This window comes from Vigna angularis, chromosome 6, assembly GCF_016808095.1.
Source record: "Vigna angularis cultivar LongXiaoDou No.4 chromosome 6, ASM1680809v1, whole genome shotgun sequence".
Lineage (NCBI taxonomy): Eukaryota > Viridiplantae > Streptophyta > Magnoliopsida > Fabales > Fabaceae > Vigna > Vigna angularis.
The window spans coordinates 30,284,339-30,305,780 of NC_068975.1; the positions used below are offsets into that span (position 1 = coordinate 30,284,339).

Below are 21,442 nucleotides of genomic sequence, written 5' to 3' on the forward strand. Positions count from 1 at the left end.
AACTGATGTGACAGTGTCTTACAATTTCAGAATCCAGATGATTTTTTACTCAGTATGTATTCTTCATCAGTCACTAGCATGAACTGATCTTGATTGTTGAAAAATTTGAAGTGTCAATACGACATTACTAATTGGTTTTAATGATGATTTTATTATAACGTATACTATAATTCGGTTCTTATTTGTTGTTAGCATGAATACATGATTGTAAAGGGGACACACCAACAGTTCAACTGCATTCTTGAACATCACATTTATTTTTAATTAGAAGTAAATTATTCATTAAATGAAGGTACTGAGTGAAGCTTACGCAGTCCAGCTACAGCAGGTGATTCCTTGCTTTTGTTTTTTTAAAATGAAAATCATCCTTATGCACACTTCTCATTTTTCTCTCTTCTGTAAATTCATCTTAGACCATCTCATTCGTTTTCTTTTTCACATCTTACAGAAAAGAGTTTCTATTTCGTTGTTTAGATAAATTGAAATGGGACAAAAAAATAAAAGTATTTTATGCCAATTAAAAATTAAATTAGCCGCAAAAAATATAGAGGTTCATTCTATTTTCCTTTCATATAAAATTATATATTATTTTTTAAAATTTTATGCTATAGGAAAAGGCCCCCAAGAAAACAAGTTCCTTAAAACATACCTTTTCCCCCATAAATATATGAACAGTTTTATCTAATTTTAAGATCACATATTAATATTAGGCATGCACAAAATATGGATATAAAACTACATAACTCAAGCCAGTCTAAAGGATACTTTTTATAACAAAAGTATGAAGACAAAACCATAATACTTCACATCCCTGCTGAGAAGGATATTATTTCTAAGTTAAAGATACACTCTTTGGTTTAATTTACACTAAATCATGTCGTTAATTGCACATTTTATGTAATAAAAAAATGTTAGTAGGGCTTTCTTTCCAATTTATTATTTCTACCCGATTGGTGCATTTGCAGACTTTTCTATCCTACATGCTCATTTGAATAATCAATACAAGGCCTAAGAGGGAGGGTAAAAAGCATTGTGGTACATGTAGTCCTAAACCAAATTTAGATACATAAATATACACTAACATCGTGGGCAATTTTATTTCAATGGGAACCCTTCTCAATCTCAAGAGTAGTACTCCCTGATACAGAGGCAGCTTCCTCATTGGCCTCTGCAATTTTGAGTTCATTAAGGGCCTTTTTTGCATAAACAGTGAAAGCAATGGTGGTAACAACAGCAACTATGAAAGAAATTATGTTGTACACAATTTCTACAGTTGTCAATTGGTGCTTCCCGTACTGTGCGTCTGCCAAGGTCTTCAGTAATCGACCACTGTTCAAAATTGACCACCATTAACAAATGAGGAAAACATAGTTTATTAATGGCCATTGATAAAGAAAACAAGTTATGGATTCAGTCATATTGGGATCAATGAGCTAATATTTTATTCATAAAGTCATATATGTCTGTTTTCAAACAAACTTCACTAAGTTTAACTTTGACCATCTGTTGCCCTTCGACGGATTGCCAAGACATGAAAATGTCTCAATTTTTAAACAAGGAAAACTTATTTTAAATAATCTTAGCTTATGAGACAATCTCCTTCATTTTTTCTTTGTTCTTGTCTTCGTCTATAATAAGTGTTTGAGGAAAAAATTATCAAAATAGGGAAATCGTAACTCGTTTTTTCCAATTAAGAAAACACTTTATAATTATATCTGTAAGTATTTTAAAAATTGACTATACCCCTCTTAGAAAATTATAGAACTACACCCCTGCCACCCATCCAAACATAGCATAAAGGCCAAATAAGAAAGCACAAACCTGTAGATGTAAATGAAAGCTTCTGGCACCATTCCTGTTATTGATCCACATAAGTACGGCCAAAACCTCATATTGGTCACAACTACAGCATAATTGAAAATGGTGTACGGAAAAGGTGAAACTCTGAACAAAGCAACTACTTGAAATTGATGGAACCAACTCCCTTCCCCAGCAAGTCTAATCATTGCGGCATTCTTGGGCCATTTCTTTAACCATTGCTGAACCATTTATAAACAAAAGAGTATAAACAGAAAAGTAAAAAAGGAAGAAAAAAAACTGAAAAAACAACATGAATCTAGACTTGTGATCACTTGAGAAACAAAACGACTTACATGAATACGGTCACGGAAAACTAGTCCAATTAAGTAAGGGAGGACCATCCCTATGGTTGTGCCAACCATTATTATAACAAAGCCAAGGCCATAACCAAAAATCATCCCAGCCAACCACATGGAAGGGCCAGAAGGGATAAAAAATACTGGGAATAAAGCCAGAGAAGCAACAAGTACAAGGGCAAGAACTGGACGGCCAAAAGCGGTCGCTTCCCACTCCATGATTGGGTAAATTATCTACAACAGAAAATTTAGTAAGACCTGGGTTCAAAATATGAATTAACAGCAACCATGTGGAGTGCAAGCTATTCCACAAGAATTAAAATATCGAGTCTAAGCTTGTTCACAGGCAAAACCAAAAATATCAATATGGATGCAATTCCCAAACCACTTCTAAGTTTATAACCATAAGACATTTATGATATGATACTCATATGGTCTATAAAACGACTGCAAACTAGGTTTAAAGAAACAAAGGGAGGGACGAGGAAGCAGAGTTTCCTAACACAGCAAGTGCAGAAAGCTGCTTTGTTCTTTCTAGTCATATAAATTGTCACATTAGCATTCACAACATGAGCTACTATATTGATTGAACTCCTCTAATATTTTCTCATCTCGTTGGATAGAAACATAGTCAACCGCAAACTGATGCCGTATAACATTTGTGAAGAATGAAAGAGCTACCCAAATACATAAAGCTGCCATGTGGGATGCCAAGGAAAATGCCAATCTTCAAATATTATTGTCATATAAAACATTTTGGTTGACAAAAATAGGAGACCGAAGGTGCACAGAAATGACATAATTAACAATATAAAATAAATCCATGAGTCAAAAAACATATTATAGATTAATTTCTGAATAGGAATTGTAAAGCTCACATCCCCAGAGAACGCATATTAAGAAAAGAAATTCTGGTTACCAGAACAATTGTAAAGCGAGAGGAAGTACCTTTTCGAAAGTAAATGGCACTCCCCATTTCACTATAACAAGAGTAAGTACAACAATGACAAAGCACCAGAAAAAGGCTTTCACCCACCACCTGAAAGATTTAAATCTCGATACTGCTACAGGCTGTAGTATTTCATTTTCGACAGCCCTCGGTTCATCAGAAATGGCAAGTCTAACATATTCACTATTCCCCCTCACATGATGACTTGAGATTGCATGCTTTTCCAACTCCTTTGATGATTCTGGTGTCATCATTGTGATGCCAGATGACTAGAAACAAAAGCACAACACAAGGATGAAGCTGAGATTAATTAAAAATTCAAAGTGAATGCCCTAAATACTTAAATCAAGTAAGAACAATCATATGGCATAAGCAAAATCTATTTATAAACCAAGACCAGAAATTATCTACCCGAATCACTGCCATTAACAATCACATTGTATTTGTATGCAGGTGAAGAATTAAAACAAGGATGCTTAAAATGATAATTAACACGACTTCTATTTGTATGCAGCTGAAGAATTATGTAGAACTTTGAAAAGAATTGGAAGTGTCAATTTAAAAATATATAGTAGGCTATACTCCTGTTTGTAGATATAACAAGGCAAACAGAAGCAAAAGCAGTGTAAGCAAGCTATACGAGTTACTTATATTAATAAATTTCCTTTCATACCATGTGCAGAAAAATTGCACAATACTAAATCAGTCAAAAATCATGTAGAGATGGCAAAGCTGCCTCGCTATTTATATCCAATTAAAAATCTGACACTATTAGAGCGTAAGATACTGCATATAAAGGCAGGGGCCACAGAATTTAACCCAAATAAAGCAATTTGTGATACCAGTCAGAAGCTAAATAATATCCAAAGAAAAACAGAATCCACGCATGCTAGCTGAAAAAAAGCGTCTGAATATAGGGGACTGGTTAGAAAATATCAACGACTGCAAACAGCCCTGAAAGCATTATTTTCCTTTCTCTGACCCTCTTTGTTTTACATAGATGATATTTGCTCTCACAACCAACAAGAGCCCTAAGCACTAATTCAATTACCTTCGATTCCAAGAGCCACCCAACAGAAAAGAAGATCCCTAAGTATTTCAACACCAAAGCTGGGCCCCTTTTGATTTGAAATGAAAACCCAAAACAATTTTTTTCTCCTGAAGAAGACTTTCAATAACCAAATAAGCAATAAGCAATTGCACCCACCTCTCTAACTACCTGAGAGGATCAAGGTGTTGAAGCCAAATTTTCCCAATCTAGAGATAGCTCTAAGTGAACTAACTAAGCCACTCCCTTTAAGCATCAAACCACCATAACATAACTCCAATTAACTTATTCACTTCATTAAATTGCAAAAATTTAAAACTTCAAGGCGCCTCCCTCTTCAATGTCCGCAATAAATGAAAGAAACAGTTTTGTTCTTTTTCGTTAAGAATTTCAAAAAAGAAAAAAACTATAAAGAAATATATGTCCTTGGAAACTGTGAAACTCACCAGAAGAGGAAGAAAAAGGAGAAAAAGAATCAGAGAGTGTTGTAGTAACAAGCTGAGAGTAAGCGACAGGTTCCTAGATTAACCTCGGCAGAGCTTGGCCGTCGGAGGGAGTCGGCGACCACCGCGGACGGCGGACGGAGGAAGTTCAACGCGTAAGCCAAGAAAAAGAGAAGTTTGGAATTCACCGATGTTTCATTTTCAAACTTCAAACAAGGCACCTTCGTCTTATTATATTTATATTTCTAACTTTATTTTATTATTATTACTTTCAGAAAGAAAGGAAGAGAGAAGGAAAAAGTTGTTATGGTGGCTTTGGCAAAAAAAACGAAGCAAATTAAAAAAAGTTGTTTTAATTTCATGGTATATTTAATGCAATATATTTTACATTATTAATTAACTGATTAAATATAATAATTTAGGAAAGATAATAGAATTTTAGATTATTAATATGTTTGATTAAATTTTAAATCGATCATTGATTAATATATGAAAAAATCTTATGCTGTGGATACTTTAGTTTATGATTGTAAAATTGATTAATCAAGTTTTTGTGTTTATTTTTTCTTTTGTTTCTAGTAGAAGATAAAACTTACTTATTTTAGGTATGGATCAAGTTATTAATAATAATTACTTATTTTGTTAGTTTTACATAAATTTATTTTTTTAATTATTCCCAAACATACACTGATAATTTATTTGCCAACTCCCAAAAAAAAGAAAACCTAAATACCTATTGATAAAACCCAAGGAAGTGGGTAACAACTAGAGTAACTTTGATTTAAAATAGAACGTTGGATTTGAATTTTAAAATAAATTAGAAAATATCTATAAAAATAGTTCGTAGGTGATATACTAGTTTGTAACAGAAAAATTAGTTTTTAGTTAATGAATTGTTAACTTAAAACTTTTTAATTGCTAAATTAGTTTATTAAAGTATAAAATGCAGTAAAATTAGTTAATAGGTACAAAGTGGGATAAAAAAAATGCAATTGTGTTTTCTAGATAAAATATATTATCATGTAATTATAGTTTTATATTTTAAAATATAATTAAATTATAAATATTCTTTTAGTGTTTTTATTCATTTGTTGAAAATAACATATGATTTATTTTCAATAATTTATTTTATTTAATTTCGTAGATCAAATAAGTATTAATAAATTTTAATTATTTATTTTCAAAATTTTAATTTTTTTATTATGTTGAATTTTTTACAACATTTATTATATATAACTATATGTAATAATAGATAAAAATAATAATGATGGAAAATGTATCAGAATAGGAAAAAAATGTAGACTACAAAATTACAAACTAGTGAAAATAATTCTTAACTTATAAATCAAAATATTTTAAAATAAATTAATTTGAAATAGGTTTAACCTATTTTATTAGAGAATCAAATATCTCACCTGAATAGTTAAAATGAAAATTTGATGACTTTGTAAAACATAGACTTTAAATATTGTGAGCTTAAAATATTTGGAGCCATCATCAAACGGTCAACGAGGTCACGCGCTAAACTGTTGGGTGAGTTCCGTGGTATGTAGGTAAGGCGAGCATAGGCGATAGATCTGAAATATAACAAAGCGCGTGGAAACTTGTGACGTATTTGTAAGTAGGATTTTAATTCAACAAAAATCAAAGACATGAAACAAAATAACAAGAGATTGCAGATTCCGTCTTTATCTTCCACATCTAGAAGGTTAATATAGGTTATGTCAGAAGGTATTGACTTTGGACTTTTGACTTTTCTATGTCGCTTCTTTTCTTATCTATGATTGCAGATTAATTTGCGGCCAGCTCTCCAGATTTATGCTATTGATCCAGTAACGTTGCACTTCAACCTAAAACAAAATTTATTTGATGCTTTATCTTATTACTTTAACTATTACTATTTACAAATTTTATCAAATCAAGTTATTGCTTTTCAAATTTTATTATCATATTTTACTACAAATTCATTAAATACGTAATATGTAATGTATTCGATATGTATTTTATAGCTTTTTTAAGTGATTAATTTATAGGCTAGTTGATTAGTTTATCTGATTGAAAATAAATTATTTGATGTGTTCGATTATATTGATTTTTTAAAAACTAAATTTGATTTGATTTTATAGAAGTAGTGTATGACTTAAGTTAAAAACTTGTGATTTTTTCCTAATCTCTCAGTTAATTTCAAAAAACATAGTTTACATGATTAACATTTCGTTGTCGATATGCAGTCATATTTAGTTATTTGTTACTTTTAGTTCTAATAATAAGCTCTAATAATACATTTAATCCACATTTTATTAAAAGTCAGTTATCATCTTACATATGCATAATAGTTAACATTTTTCACGTCAGTTTACAAGAATTATTTAGTTAATCGGACAGTTTTGTCAAATATATTTTTTTAATTCAATTAACTAGTCACTTTTTGGTTTCCAACTCCTAGTTTAATTTTTAATATGTAAGCTTCAGAACGCGTCAGTCGAAGAACATTCCGTAACTTCATTTACTAACAGGTGTATTCCATTGTCCTCTTAGCCCAACATCGTCCACAAGGCTCTAGAAAAAATCTCAAGATCAATCACACAAAATTCAACAGTCTCACAATGGAGCAAACAGACATGACAATTTTAACAGCCCATGATAGTGTGAACAGTAAGTAATCGGGGCAGTAACAAGCAACAGATAAGAAGAATCATTTACGAGCTACAGAAAAAATGATACAAATTTGTAGACAGATCTCTTTATTATCAGCTTTCAGTTGTTCAAGTGAAATGAGATGAACATGATATTAAACTTACATAAAGAATGAAAGAGAAGAAAAAAAACACTAAAGGCTTAGGGTACCGGCCAAAAAATTGGGGTTGTAGCACTCTCTTGATCATGGATTAAAGAGCTTTCTGAAAGGACCATCTTTCCGGTCTTTGGCAGCTTCAGTTAGAGCTAGGAACCGCTTGAACCCAGTGGTGGCAGCTCCTCGTCCAAGTGCAGCAGCTCTAGTTAGAACATCCTCTCTCGATGCTATGAGTCCAACCGCAGAGGGGCTAGGTACTACAGGAGCTACTGGAGGAGCAGCTGGAACAATTGTAGGTGCAACCTGAGTTTGCTTAATTCCAGGCCCAAGTTTGTTGAAGTCATCAAGAATGCTTTGTTGATCAGCTTTTTTTAGACCCTGAAAACACAACTCAAATCATCCACACATTACAAATCATACATTCAGTTGGATCTGAAAAACCAAATGATTTGCCTCATGTGATAGAATCCATAAGCAAAGCATGAACCATTACTGAATATTAACTAATATAGTTAATTGAAATATTGGTTTATTTTGTACATATTTTCAGTTGAATTTATGCAATGCATGCTCCTCATCAGTCCGATTCTTCAGCAATTATATCAGTACCTTCATATAATTTTGAACATATTCCAAGTGTTTCCATGCAAGCTCCTCAAGTTTGCAATATAGCACTACTTTCCTTAGATTTAATGTCCATTGAATTACAGATCCTTGATCTGCTCCAATGACAGATTTGATAAATTACTAATCTTCACCAATTGAGTCTTCTAAGTGCTTCTTTGTTAGCTTCTCAAATTTTCCATGTAACATTGCTGCTATCCTTAGAGGATGACATTTGCTTATGACTGTTCAGCTAGAATTAATAAGCCTCATTGACAATGAACTGAATAATTTATTTCCTATAATTAATTGACAATGAATCAGTCGTGAACATAATCATAAATTTATTTCCTATATTCTATACGAGCAGCCTTGGCAGACCTCATCTCCATAAACAGAGGTCTAGAACAAAGAAATAATGCAAAAACCAGCAATCAATCAACCAGAGATTTCGATAGAACAAGCTAATTATAACCTTAAGCTCCAGGATGCGTTGGAATTCCATGGGTGTACCCTCAGGTAGCAATGCACGATAAGTATCTGCTACAGAATCAACTGGAGAAAGTATAACCTGATCACGGACATTCATACAAATTTGTCAGAAGGAATTAATTTCACTGTTGGCTTTGATTGAGTTTTAGGTTGAAGTATTTTTCTATTAATAAACTCCTTTAGATGTCTTAACACCAAATAAGCTATAACCCAAACACAATTATTTTTACATAATAACATTTTACTAATAAACGCACAACAAACCTTCAAAAGGGCCTCAGCTTTGCTCATCTCGCGGCTCACAAACTTGGAATAACTAGCAGCACCTGATGTCTATCACAAAAAAAAAGAAAACAGTTAGTCTAAGGAGATAAACCAGTGACAAGCATGCAACAAATTATAAGTAGAGATGTAAACACAATGTCATTTTCACTATTAACTTATTTGACAATGGATTCTAGACTGCTTGAAGATTGTTTTGTCAATGCAGTGCAATAAAGCTCATATGCGTCATAAAATAGCTGGTTGGTCAAGAAAGTCACATCAATCAGATTATTATTGTTTCCTACTTGGTCTCCGAGTTAGGCAACCAAATCTTATCTCACTATCCTAGCACCTCTCATTTTAATGAACTGTAATGCAAATTAGAGTACAAACCGTGTATTGATTGATATTTAAGCATTACTACCAACGGGAAGGTAGATTCTTTAAGCATGGACTCAAAGAGATGGATATCCAACAAAATCTGAAATATCAATTTCTAGTCACTTCGGTTTGATTCTAAAATATCAATTTCTAGTCCAGGTTTATGTGTATTTTATCTTTGAAATTTTATGATCAATAAATATCGTCCATCCCAAACCTAGAGCTGGAAATATATTTTGAGTTTCTTGTAAAAGAAGCATTTGCACAGTAAAGTGAAAATTTCCGGAAAAGAAAAACTTGAAAATGGAGTTGTCAAATTAATGTAAGCAAGGAGAGAGGGACAAATGGACATCAGAACAGCATAGGTTATCATGATGGTGATATTTCTTGCAGTACAAACATCATACCAAGTTATATTTAAGCAGTAGAAACTATAAAATACAAATTAATATCACCTGTCTACCAAGGGAAGGAACTTCAAGAAGAATCGTCTTAACAGCTTGGGTATCCAATAGCATCTGCAGAAATCAGTTCGTTAGTTTATTAACATCATAAATTGGGTTGCAAGAGCTCCTTGGAAGCTTAGATTATTATGATTACAAAAGGAAGCAAAGGGCTCTTCTTACCACATCAAATATTTAATTGTAGTCATGATACAAAATAGAAAAGAGTCATTGCGTTATTCATGTTGTTATTTAAGATATTAATATATTTCTTATTTTTATGGATTTTATCTTTGAAAAGAAATCTAGTTTAAGGAACTTTTTATTTTAGTAAGACCATATACCTAAATATGATTTATCTTTCATTTATGATTTATTTGGGTGATAAGTACCTTTAAGGTGTATTATGTAATTAAGTCATTAGCATAATTGTATGTCCTTTATCCAGAGAATATATGAAAACTTGAGTCAGTGGAGCACTCCACCCAAAAGGATCAATCTAGGATCAGGGGAGCACCCAGCCAAATGTAGTACTCTTTTTGTTCATTTGTTTGTGGTGTACCTTACAAAGAGGAACACTCTGGGTTATACACTTTACCTGCCAAAAACTATGGTGGGGGCGAACATTATGGGCTCTAAAGTCTAAACCTTTTTCAGGTATAGACAAGAGAAATGGCTCAATTCATTAAATTATCATTTAAGAGTAAGAATGAAGAAAGTTCAATTTAAAAACTTTCAAAAGAGAAAGTCAGAGACATCATGCAATTAATAACCATCTTCTATGTTGGACATTTTAAAGGGTTCATCATCACAGGGATCTGATTAGGGTATTTAAGAGGTCCTTCGTTCCTTTCTTTAATTTTAATTTTGGGTTTTGGAAGATACCTTGTCCTCTGCATAGTACTTCCATAATAAATTTCTTTATCCATAAAACATAAACCAGCTCTCAAATAAGAACCTGTCAAAAACTATGCCTTGACTTTACCACTCATGTAAATGAAAGAATTAAAACAATAGTCAGTACCTGTTGAGCTCCAGTTTCTGATATTTGTTTGCACTTGAAAATGTTAGAATAAAAGCGTGGACCAAGAGATGATGCAAGCTGCAGATTAAAATAAAATATTAGATTAAAAAACGTTCAACTAACACATCATGTGTTTACTAGGGATGCTTGAAGTAACAAACTATCAGGAGATATTATCAAGAATAAACTTCAGAAGATATTTCAGAAACAAATGAAGATGAATATGAAATAACAGAACAGTAAATTCAAAAGAAAAGATTATATTATAAAAAAAAATAATGAATACTTGATTAATTATAAAACTGTAAGTATTATGCTATAAGAGAAACTGTCCTGAGCTTTCACATAAAGAAACAAAAGTTGCATGTATTTAATCTGTGTTATAGAGATCACCTTGTCCAGGAAGAACTGAAAGTAGATGGGTGAAAGAAGACTTCCAAGTGCAGGAATGCTAGTGGTTAAGATCGAATTTATAGCATTAACATACCTGCATGACAATAGTACAGTTAAACTAATGAACTTTGTCATAAGATATATAATCATTTGATATATTTTATCAAGGAATTCAACTGACTCTGATTGATCACCAACACTCTCAAGGGTACCCCAAGGCACTCGGGTCATTGCAGCCATTTCAATGTCAAATTTAGTTTCCAGACCATGCACCAAGGTCACCAATGATTTTGTTATAACGGCTGAGAACTCATCCTGTATATATCTCCGTTAGAATGAGAGCTGTAGAAAAAAAACACACTTACTAAGAGAGAAGGTATTAATACCTGCACTTCAGACATATCCACCCCTTCTGCATATTGAGGGTCAATTATTTTAGACACGCTTTCAGCCAGTTCACCAGCCTATCAAGTACAAAGCTAAAAGTCAGTAAATCAGTCTTCAGGCATTTACTCGTTATCAAATGGATGAAAAAGGTCAAAGAAACCAACCGTTTTGTGGCAATATTCTGCTGAATTTACAATGTAACAAATCACTCTTTCGTCCCTATCAGATGTCTGTTCAACATTTCCAGAGAATAAAAACACACACATGATGAAAGCTGTTTGACAGCATTAATATGCAACTTCTCACTATGATGCATAACCAGTTGCTTTGAAAATACCTTTATTTGTCCATCCATGCCTGTGGCTGCTGCAACAATTCCAGTTCCCCCCTTTGGGAGTCTAGCAAAGAGCTTTGTAGCATACGCTTTGAGAACTCTTTGGAAAACCTAAAGATTGAAAGGGAATAAAGTCATAAACTGCATGAAGCTAGACCCATTACAATCCAGTATGCACTGCAATTGAAAATCAATTTACTTTCAGCCACAAAGTTAAAAAATACTACTTTTAATACTTCAAAACTTAAAACACTATAGCCAAAGATGACACATCCGTCTTACTAATTTTTCTACCACATTCAACTACACTTAATACTAACATAAGCTAAAACGGGAAACTCTTGAATAAGATGTGGGGCAAATATTTTGTGTCATCACTTAATTATATCAAACAGTTCTGCAAAAGAAAATGCTGTTTAACCTGATACAAGCCATGATACTCCAGGATCAGATAACTCACTCTTTGTCTTCTCTCTATTTATTTTTGAAAGGAAAAAAATATAATTATAAGACATAAAATATGTAGGAGGAAAATAATATATTATCTTAAACTGATAGGATACAGAGTGATAGAATATAATGGGTTTAGGATAGAAGGAAGAGGAAATGAGAGGGCAGTTAGGAGGGAAGAGTTCTTTGACAGTTAGTTAGTTAGTGGGAAGGGGAAGAGAGACTTTATAAATGTGTTCTGTACATGGGGCATGATTGATTTTTGTATTCATTTGAGTATAGACAGGAACATTTGTTCTGTGGAGGGGGATTAGGCTCCCGTATAGTGTTGTATGTATATCTTGTTGAATAGAAATACAAAAACCCATTCTTTTTACAGTATGAGTTCTTGATTGTGAGTGTGAGTGATTGTTTTAGATAAGTTTCATACCTAGAAACCTATCAATTGGTTCGACCTGCCAAATATCCTCAGGAGAGGAGTGCTGGATCATTGGGAGAGAACTGTGATGGAAGGAAGAGTGAAGGCTTTGGAGGGAAGAATAAATGCCCCGGAGGGAATGATGGAATCTGTGAAGAGGTGGGTCAGCGAACAGAAAAGGGAGCTAGCAGAACAGAAAAGGGAGCTAGCAGAATGGAGAAGAAATATCCAAGAAATAAAAGAAATGTTGCAGAAATCCAAGAATCACAGAAAGGGCTCAGAAAGAAGTAAGAAATCTGACAAGAAAGGAAAGAAAGAGGGAGAAACAGGTAAGGATGTTATGCAAGATAGTATGCTAGACATCAAGAAAGCCAAGAAACTTTTAGATGGAGGAGAAACAGATAACAGCGCAAAGGAAGGGGTTGTCCAATACTGTGAGGGGGATGTTTTTACCATCACATCAGGGAGTAGAGGGTCAAAAATTGTTGTTTTGAGTGATGATTGCTTTGCAAGAATTAGAGGGCAAGAGAGGAGAGAATAAAATATATGTGAAGAAGACAATGACGAAAACTGTGATGAAGACATTGGGGCGGAAGTGGCTGAGAAAGTGGCAGAAGTTGCTGCTGTAAGGATGGATAACGTGACAAATGTTGGTAGGGAAAATACATTAGATGAAGACCATGATGGGAAGGTTGTAACTCTTGCTTCTCCAAGTAAAGTTGCAAAAGCTGCTATTTTTAGTGAAGATAGAGTGGTAGGTTGTAGTGGGTATGTCAAAACAGTGAAGAAAGGGGAAGAGTTGTTGAGGTCTGGGGTTAAAACAGTGGTGTCAGGGAGTGAGTGACCCAGTTGTGGTCTGGGTGTCCATGGGTGCATCCACTAGGGTTGTTACAGATCCATTTCCTGAAATTACTGAGGTTATAACACCTGCAGATCTAGCTTCTAGTAACAGCCACAAAGGAATTTCCAGCTTTTCTGCAGAATCTTTATTAACTAGCCATCTTATATTACTCACAGTGGTGAAAGGTAAAGATGGTAGGAAAGAAACTTCAGGAATGGAAGCAGTGCAAACAGTCTTAGAAGCAAACTGCGATACTTGTGCTCCACAGTGTAAGAGGTGACAGGTCAGAAAACAGTATAGAACAGTCATATGGTCCAGGGGAATCTTAGAAAAGGAGCAGTTCTTATTAATGGAAGAAAAGGAGTCAATAATTATCTCATATAGACCACCACCCAAGCCTCCTGACTTGAATTGGAGGGTAGTAGCCAGAGGGTTCCCTTCATATGATAACACGAGGATGAAGAGGAGCCATGAGATCAAGCTTCCCGGTTCCAACCTTGAGGACAAGGTTGTTCTGCAATGGGGTGTAATGATAGGATATAGGGTGATAGAATATAATGGGTTTAGGATAGAAGGAAGAAGAAATGAGAGGGCAGTTAGGAGGGAAGAGTTCTTTGACAGTTAGTTAGTTAGTGGGAAGGGGAAGAGAGACTTTATAAATAGGGTGTGTGTTCTGTACAGGGGGCATGATTAATTTTTGTATTCATTTGAGTATAGACAGGAACATTTATCCTGTGGAGGGGGATTAGGCTCCCGTATAGTGTTGTATGTGTACCTTGTTGAATAGAAATACAGAAATCCATTCTTTTTACAGCATGAGTTCTTGATTGTGAGTGTGAGTGATTGTTTTAGATAGGTTTCATACCCAGAAACCAATCATAAACACTAAAGAAACACTTTGAACATCCAGAGTGGACTCTTGACTAACACATTAACAATAAAAGATAATAACTTCTAATCAAACTGAAATGTGAGGAAAACACTCTATTATTAAGCTTCATTAAGAGAGGTGCATTAAAATAATAACAACATTGTAAGGACTAATGATATTACAACACTCACTGAAACGATGCCTATTATTCTGCTTCTTTTACTAGTGTTCTCAATTCAAGGAATCCCGTCTTTAACAGAGTTCAAGTAATTGTCATACTTGAGTAGGCACAACCACTAATAAGCAAATAGATGGAATGGAACCCTTCAACTTTATTTGAGCAAGGACTTTTTTTTTCTTTATTAATGAAGTTCATCTGATACAAGTAAATAGGTTGACATATAATTTTTATTTCAATGGACATTATGAGCAATAGTCCAAAATTTGGACACAAACAATAGTACATCATTATATTTTGATTTCAATGGCTACACAACTATCATAACAAGGAAAATAAAAAGGCAGAAAATGAGTTAAAAGCTTATGCATTATCACTTCTTATATAAAATAGAAACATTAAACTAAAAAATTACAAAACTTTACCTTCAACAGATTGAATAGTGTCTGGTTCTTTGTTAAAGCACTGCATCTCTTCAAGCTTCTCTTGATAATAAGAAACAACTATGTAGCACGACACAGAGAAATCAAGTAAATACAAAGCATATCAAAAACTGATTGTGAAAGGGGCAAAAAAATATTTAAGCTATTTAGCCACATTAGTCTTTCACAACAGTTAAGCAGATACCAGCTATAAGAACTTCTAAGAGCTGACAAGACATGAAATAATAAAGAGGCAAATTACACTGCTCTAACATAACCTGCTAAGAGATCGAAGGACTCACCTGCATGCTACTGGATAAAACATTACTCTGACTTCCCTCCTCAATATCCCATGTCTCCTCCTATAGTGAATGAAACGTTTAATCAAGATTAAAAAAAAAAGTAAATAACAGAACACCTCTAAAAGGTGATACACAAATTACCTGTACTAGTTTCTCCAGACTTTCCATTAGCGTCTTCTCTTCCAATTCTACATATACTGTTAAGTGAGGCTCAAAGCAAGATGAAATAATTCCACGGAAGTTGAACTGTCCAAAAAACACAAATGTCTGTCAGGTTTGTCTTGGCAAAATAGGCCAATAGGAACAAAATGAGAAAACCTCCAACAAAGCCACAACTACAACCAACAGTATTTGTGAAATCAAGAAAATATAATCCACAAAATTCCTGTGTTTCTATTATGGAGAAAAAGTAAGAGAAAATAACCTTGACTCGAGATTTTTTAAACTAAAAGCAATGTCATAAGGTATAATACATCCTCTTTGGGGGTGTAAGAAAGTACTAAGTATGTTGTGTCACAAACTTAACTAGGAATTATTGCATAAATAGCCACACAGCAGAAAACAGTGACCAAGAAAGGAAAGAAAAAAAATCACTGAAAGACAAACCAAAAAGGTTAATTCCTAAAGCATTTATATCATCATGACAGCATAATATCTCAGACCACAATGTAAACATATGTACTTAATCTATAAAATCAATTATATAAATTGAACTGTAGTCAAGTGAGACCGTACCCCAGCTCCAGGCACTGCCAAATCTTTAGTTCCATCTTTCTCCTATTTATACAAAAATTAAAACATGACAATCATTTGATAATTACAATTTTGAAAGGAGAAGAAAATAACTTATAAATAAGCACTGTTAACTTCAAAAATTTATAAAACATACTTCAGTGTCACCTCCTTGATGTGCAGCAAGCTTTTTTTCATACTTCTTCCGGATATCGGAGGCACTATTACTAGAATTAGACCCCTTACCGATTTCTTCGATCTCATTTGCAATTTCTCTGTTTTGAGTGCCTCCCCCAAATTTCTCAGCCAATTCATCCTCAAACTCTAAAGTTCTTTGTAAAGCCTGCAAGAAATTGACAGATGAAACACCAAAATAACAAAAAAATGTAAGTGTTTTCATCTGAAATACAAAATTGACAGCTTTTGTACATTGTAACCAGCCTCTGTAAAATAACATAAGAACATCCATTGACAGTTATATTGTAATTAAAGGTCCTGGGAATGGGAAATGGATACAAAACAGTATCATCAGTATTGTATTACTCAATGGCTTACCAATAACAAGGTTCCAACATCTGGCTTTTCCTTTAGATTAGCAAGAATGTCCTCAAGTTGTTTTCTGTAAAAACAAGTATCATAAACCCAATAATGTTTTCTATACAATAACCAGAACTAAATTTATTACATTTGAAATGACAATATTCTGTAAAATGCTTAATTCCATCACAACATTTTGGCAAAACCATAACATAAAATATACAACAAAACATCCAAAAACATTTTTGTAAATGATCGGAAATTCAATGTCAGATGTAAGGAAAATGAGGTTCGAGTAACATTCCCAAACTTCCGCAATACATTTATTCATATTCAATAAATTAAAATGTCATTTCGCAAAACACAATGGGTAAACGGGTTTTACTATGGCCATGGTTTTTTTAATGAAGAAGGCGTGAATGTTGTCATACAACTTATATTATGATGGTTTGAATAAACAAGTAAATACCATACCTCGTCTTCTTGCAAAATAGGATGCAGAGCCGATATGAAACATGCCACGAAAGTGGAAAGATTTTCCAAATTTCTTCATTTGATCTCATTCGGCGCTTAATCCATGCATATCTTCGTTCGGTTTTGTCCAACTTCGCAAGCTCTAGAAATGTGGAAAAAGATAACCAAATATAAAAATTTGACAAGAACCCTCTGAATTAATTTATACAATTAATGTAGCACATAAATCAAACATACCAGCTCCTTCAAAAATTTGTTCATACGAAGTAAGCTCCCTATTGCAGAAATTATTTACCAATTCTTCCCTTACAGAAGGCTCTAATGCATCAACAACCAGGCAGGCATCAGACAACTGCTGTAGCAAATTAGTTTCTTCTGACTCCTTTCCAGTACCTAAGCTGAGACAAAAACAGAAAATTGAGAAAGCCAGTTACACATAGCCTCTTTGGATCAGACAGCTTCTACAACAAGTACTGTTAATGGCAAGTCATAAAAGAAATATTAGGAAAAAATAATAGATGAGCAATCTAAAGAAACATGGTAAATCCAGTTCGTATTGTAGTGCCTGTAGAGATTTCCAAACAGAGCAGAAGATAGAAATCTGTAAGAATAATATACCTAGAAAAATCAGAAAACACATGTGACTTGAGTATTTGCTTGATATTCTTAAACTTCTCCCTCAGTTCCAAGATCTTCGGGATATCCCTATAGGCCTCAAAATGACTACATAACTGGTTCACTGCCTGAAATACAAGATAACAGCATGAATAAATCGATAGACAAACAAAAGAAAGAAGTTGAGTTTACAGATTAGTAAATTAAAACAATAAGCATAACTTTCTATATCAAATATATGAAAAAAGGACCATAAACCATGATCAAATACTGAAGACCAAATAAACCACAGAAGACTTCAAAGGTATAGTATTTGGGCGAATTATTGCACTTAGCATCGGGTTTAAGAACCACTTTCTGGATAAAATAAGAAATAATAGCTTAGGGTTTTCAGGAAGCTGGAAAAAAATAAACAATTATTTCTTCAAAATAAGTTGAACCATATATGTATTTGATAGTAGATGGTTTTAATTTTGAAAAAATTATTCCAGTTAAAATTGAATCTGAAGAGAAGTGATTTATGTTTGGGAATTTAGTGTCTCAAAAGTAAGTTTGTAGTGAAACTTAATATCTAATTCTCAACTTAACGTAAAAGTTTCTTATTTTAGAATCATGTTTAATCATATCTTGCAGTCTGAAACATAAACCATAAGCTTTTCCAGATATTTGTATGTTCAGTAATTACAAAATCCAGGCAAGCTGAAACCACATGCTTAGCTGCTGCATTAATGCAAACAGTAGCCTATACAGCAATAACAATGACAAATAACCAGGCCATATCCCACCACCTGCAGATACAAATTCAAAGAAAAAAAGGGGTGTACACCCAGAAGAAAAAATAAATCAAGGGGATTGATATTAGAAAAACAACTGGTAAATCTAATGAGGTTTCGTTACTAGAGCTGAAACATCCAACAGCCTATTTGTAACTCCTCCCCTTCTCCCCAAAATTAAGAAAAAGCCTATTTGCTATACATCCTTAGAAAATCTATAGAGATAAGCAAGGATAGAACCTTCCTATGATAAAATTTCTATACATTGTCCACTCTTTATCATTTGACTAAGGTGAATTAAATGTGGAAGATATGTTACAAGGAGACACCTTTGCGGGGAAGACACCATATTAAATCACTTTACTTCTCATAAAAATTCTCTCAATATCTACAATGACGGAGATGCCTTCTTATACATCACAATAACTACATTTCCCCTTCAATACAGAATGAAATATGTCATTTGACTCAATCAATGATCCTTTAAAAATTCTTTAGTGAACTAATTTACCACTAGATGTAGTGCAAGAAAAGATATGCAAAAGCAAAACAATCAAATATTATTGTTTAAAATCAATGATAAAGCTTAAAAGTTAAAACCATAACGCTTTGCAGAGGCAACTGAAAGCCTCAAACTGCTAAACAACTAATAAGCAAACCCCATTAACAAGCTCCAATGCAAATACATCCTACACTAACACAGTAATCAGAGATATCAACAGTTAATCACAGAAATGCGGACAATGCGATACACAACAGTAAACCGTGCAGTAATTATATTGGATACCTCCAGCTGTGCAGCTGCCTCTTTATACTGACGCTTTGAAGCCATCACTTGAAGCTGTTCAACAGCAGAGACTGCCATATAATAGGTAAGTTTGTTGAAGTAAAGGATAAAAAAGCGTCTACGCGTCAAAAAAATTTACCAAGCATGCAACAGACTATAGAACAGAGGCGTAAAAGCAAGATTTACCAAGCATTGTAAGACGATGAAGTGCAGTAATTGTGGTAGTTATATGCTTCTTCGCGAAGTCCAGTTTCTTAATGTCACGGCATATTTCTTGAACCATTGTCTCACTCTGCACAGCTTTAGTTTTTATCTCTCGGATCTTATACATAAGCTCCTGCATTTACAGAGCAAGGCACTGATAAAACGCACGCGTCGAAACACAAAGGTCGAAGCAGGAAACTAAACTACTTCCCACGCGCGCATACCTCGACGGCACGTGTGGCGGCTGCGAGATCTTCCTTCGCCTTAGTTCCTGAATTGCTCTGAAATCAGAGAATCGGAGGTATGAGAGAGCGAAAACGACGGAATAAATCCAAACCAGGCGACGTTAATTGAAGAGATTTTAACACCTGTTGGCGAACGGCGGTGAGGATTCCAGCATCTACGGTGCGAATCTCGTTCTGGATTTTCTGCATCAGCGGCTCCACGCCGGAGAGAGACGCCTCTGCATAGCCAAACGCGGATTTGATAAGCGAAACGTTGGAATAAAAGCGTTGCAAGTGAGATTGGGATTTGTGGCGTACCGTTGGGGAACATCTGGTTGATGTACTCCAGAGCGCTTGACTTGTCCATTGGTGAGGGCGAGAATGAGCTCAATCAGAAATGCATGAACGAGGATGGCGATGGTAACGTTCGGATCTCTAGATACGCGTGTTCAACGCCATTGATGCTCTTCGATTTCCGGTGGATCCGACTGCAGAAGTGTCTGCTACGACGCTGGTGATACTGCTACTTTTCGTCTTCTTCTTCAACCTCTGGACACTGCTCTCTAATACATCAGACTCCGAGGACTCCTACTGAAAATTTCATTAGAACAAAAAAAAAAAAAACTAAAATGTTATTGCTTAAAATCTATATCTACAATTTATTATTTATTTAATTTAAGTAACTGTGAATTAATATATTTTTTTTTTAAATATGCTAACACTTTAAATTATTGCTTATATTTTTTTTCAATTTCATATGTTTTATCGTAAATTTTGTTGTCTTTAAACATGGTTGATCAAATTAATCTAATGGATGTCTTTTAATTTATATTTTTTTTTTCACAATTTCTACATTATCACCTACAAAACACATTTTTTAATAAAACTCATTCATCATTTTATACTAATGATATTTTACTTAAGTAACGATAATATCATTCTTATATTAGCATGTTAAAATAAAAATAAATAAATAATAGTATAATTTTTTTACAAAAATTTAATTAAAAATACTTAAATTTATCATTAACTTTAAAAATAATTAATCCTACATTAAAGAAGGAGTTAAAATCAACCTTGGTCAAATAAAATATAGATTAATACAATTTGATGTAAAAAATTATTTAAATCCTTTATTATTATAATAAAACTAATGATTTTCATTATTAATACTTTATTAAGATAAATTTGTTAACTTTTCCTTTTTCTTTTTTCATTTTGACATGGTTATGTTGCAAGCCACCCAACTAGGGATGACAACGCGTCGAGTCGGACACGGATAGTGCTTACCCACAACCCGACCCGACAAAAAAAATTCACCTGCTACCTGTACGGATACCCGCTTAAAAAATATCTGCGGATATTTTAAAACTCGCGGATACCCATGGATATTTGCGGATAATCGCAAATATTTAAAAAATATATTTTAATAAATTATTAAAATAATTTAAATAAAATTACAAAAAATATATAAAATATAATATAAATTAAATTAAATATAAATATAAATTCAATTTTAATTAAATTTAATCTTGTAAAATATAAATTAATGTTAATTTTAATTAAATTTCTATTTTTATTTTTTGCGGGCAGCGGGTATCCGCGAGTACATATAGTATAATACCTACACCCGACCCATTTATAAGCAGGTATTAAAATATCCGCTACCCGCGAGTTGCGGGTAGTAAATATCCGCGGATATCAACTATCCATCGCGAATTTTATCCGCGGGCACGGATTTTTTTGTCATCCCTACACCGAACTAATATGTCTATTGTAGGATGTTTTAGTGTATTTGAAAAAGAAGGTAAAATAAACATTTGTCATTTTTTTCATAAGCTCTAAACATTTATTAATTTAGTTAATTTGACATGAAGTTACACGTTTTTTAATGTATTAATTT

General features: G+C 33.4%; 2 protein-coding genes across 4 annotated transcripts; both read right to left on the bottom strand.

The window, feature by feature from the left end:
- Positions 1-740: 740 nt before the first annotated feature.
- LOC108342034 (uncharacterized) lies at positions 741-4,812 on the bottom strand. Of its 3 annotated transcripts, none has more exons than XM_017579736.2 (5): positions 4,600-4,812; positions 3,105-3,374; positions 2,154-2,390; positions 1,822-2,039; positions 741-1,329 (listed from the first exon to the last, which is right to left on the bottom strand). In XM_017579736.2, exons 2-5 carry the CDS (start codon positions 3,357-3,359, stop codon positions 1,101-1,103), a joined length of 939 nt encoding a protein of 312 aa, XP_017435225.1. In that variant the 5' UTR covers positions 3,360-3,374; positions 4,600-4,812; the 3' UTR covers positions 741-1,100. The 3 variants fall into 3 exon arrangements, with proteins under 3 accessions (XP_017435225.1, XP_017435227.1, XP_017435226.1); XM_017579738.2 differs by lacking the exon at positions 4,600-4,812 and adding an exon at positions 4,313-4,511; XM_017579737.2 differs by lacking the exon at positions 4,600-4,812 and adding an exon at positions 4,157-4,511.
- Positions 4,813-7,282: 2,470 nt separating this feature from the next.
- LOC108343149 (vacuolar protein sorting-associated protein 53 A) lies at positions 7,283-20,150 on the bottom strand. Its single transcript, XM_052879201.1, has 24 exons — positions 19,858-20,150; positions 19,684-19,778; positions 19,540-19,596; positions 19,298-19,448; positions 19,112-19,182; positions 17,555-17,679; positions 17,174-17,334; positions 16,937-17,078; positions 16,481-16,544; positions 16,083-16,268; positions 15,929-15,970; positions 15,335-15,439; positions 15,194-15,253; positions 14,895-14,972; positions 11,715-11,822; positions 11,542-11,607; positions 11,377-11,454; positions 11,172-11,305; positions 10,991-11,084; positions 10,598-10,675; positions 9,586-9,648; positions 8,750-8,818; positions 8,469-8,564; positions 7,283-7,768 (listed from the first exon to the last, which is right to left on the bottom strand). Exons 1-24 carry the CDS (start codon positions 19,904-19,906, stop codon positions 7,478-7,480), a joined length of 2,463 nt encoding a protein of 820 aa, XP_052735161.1. The 5' UTR covers positions 19,907-20,150; the 3' UTR covers positions 7,283-7,477.
- Positions 20,151-21,442: the final 1,292 nt, after the last annotated feature.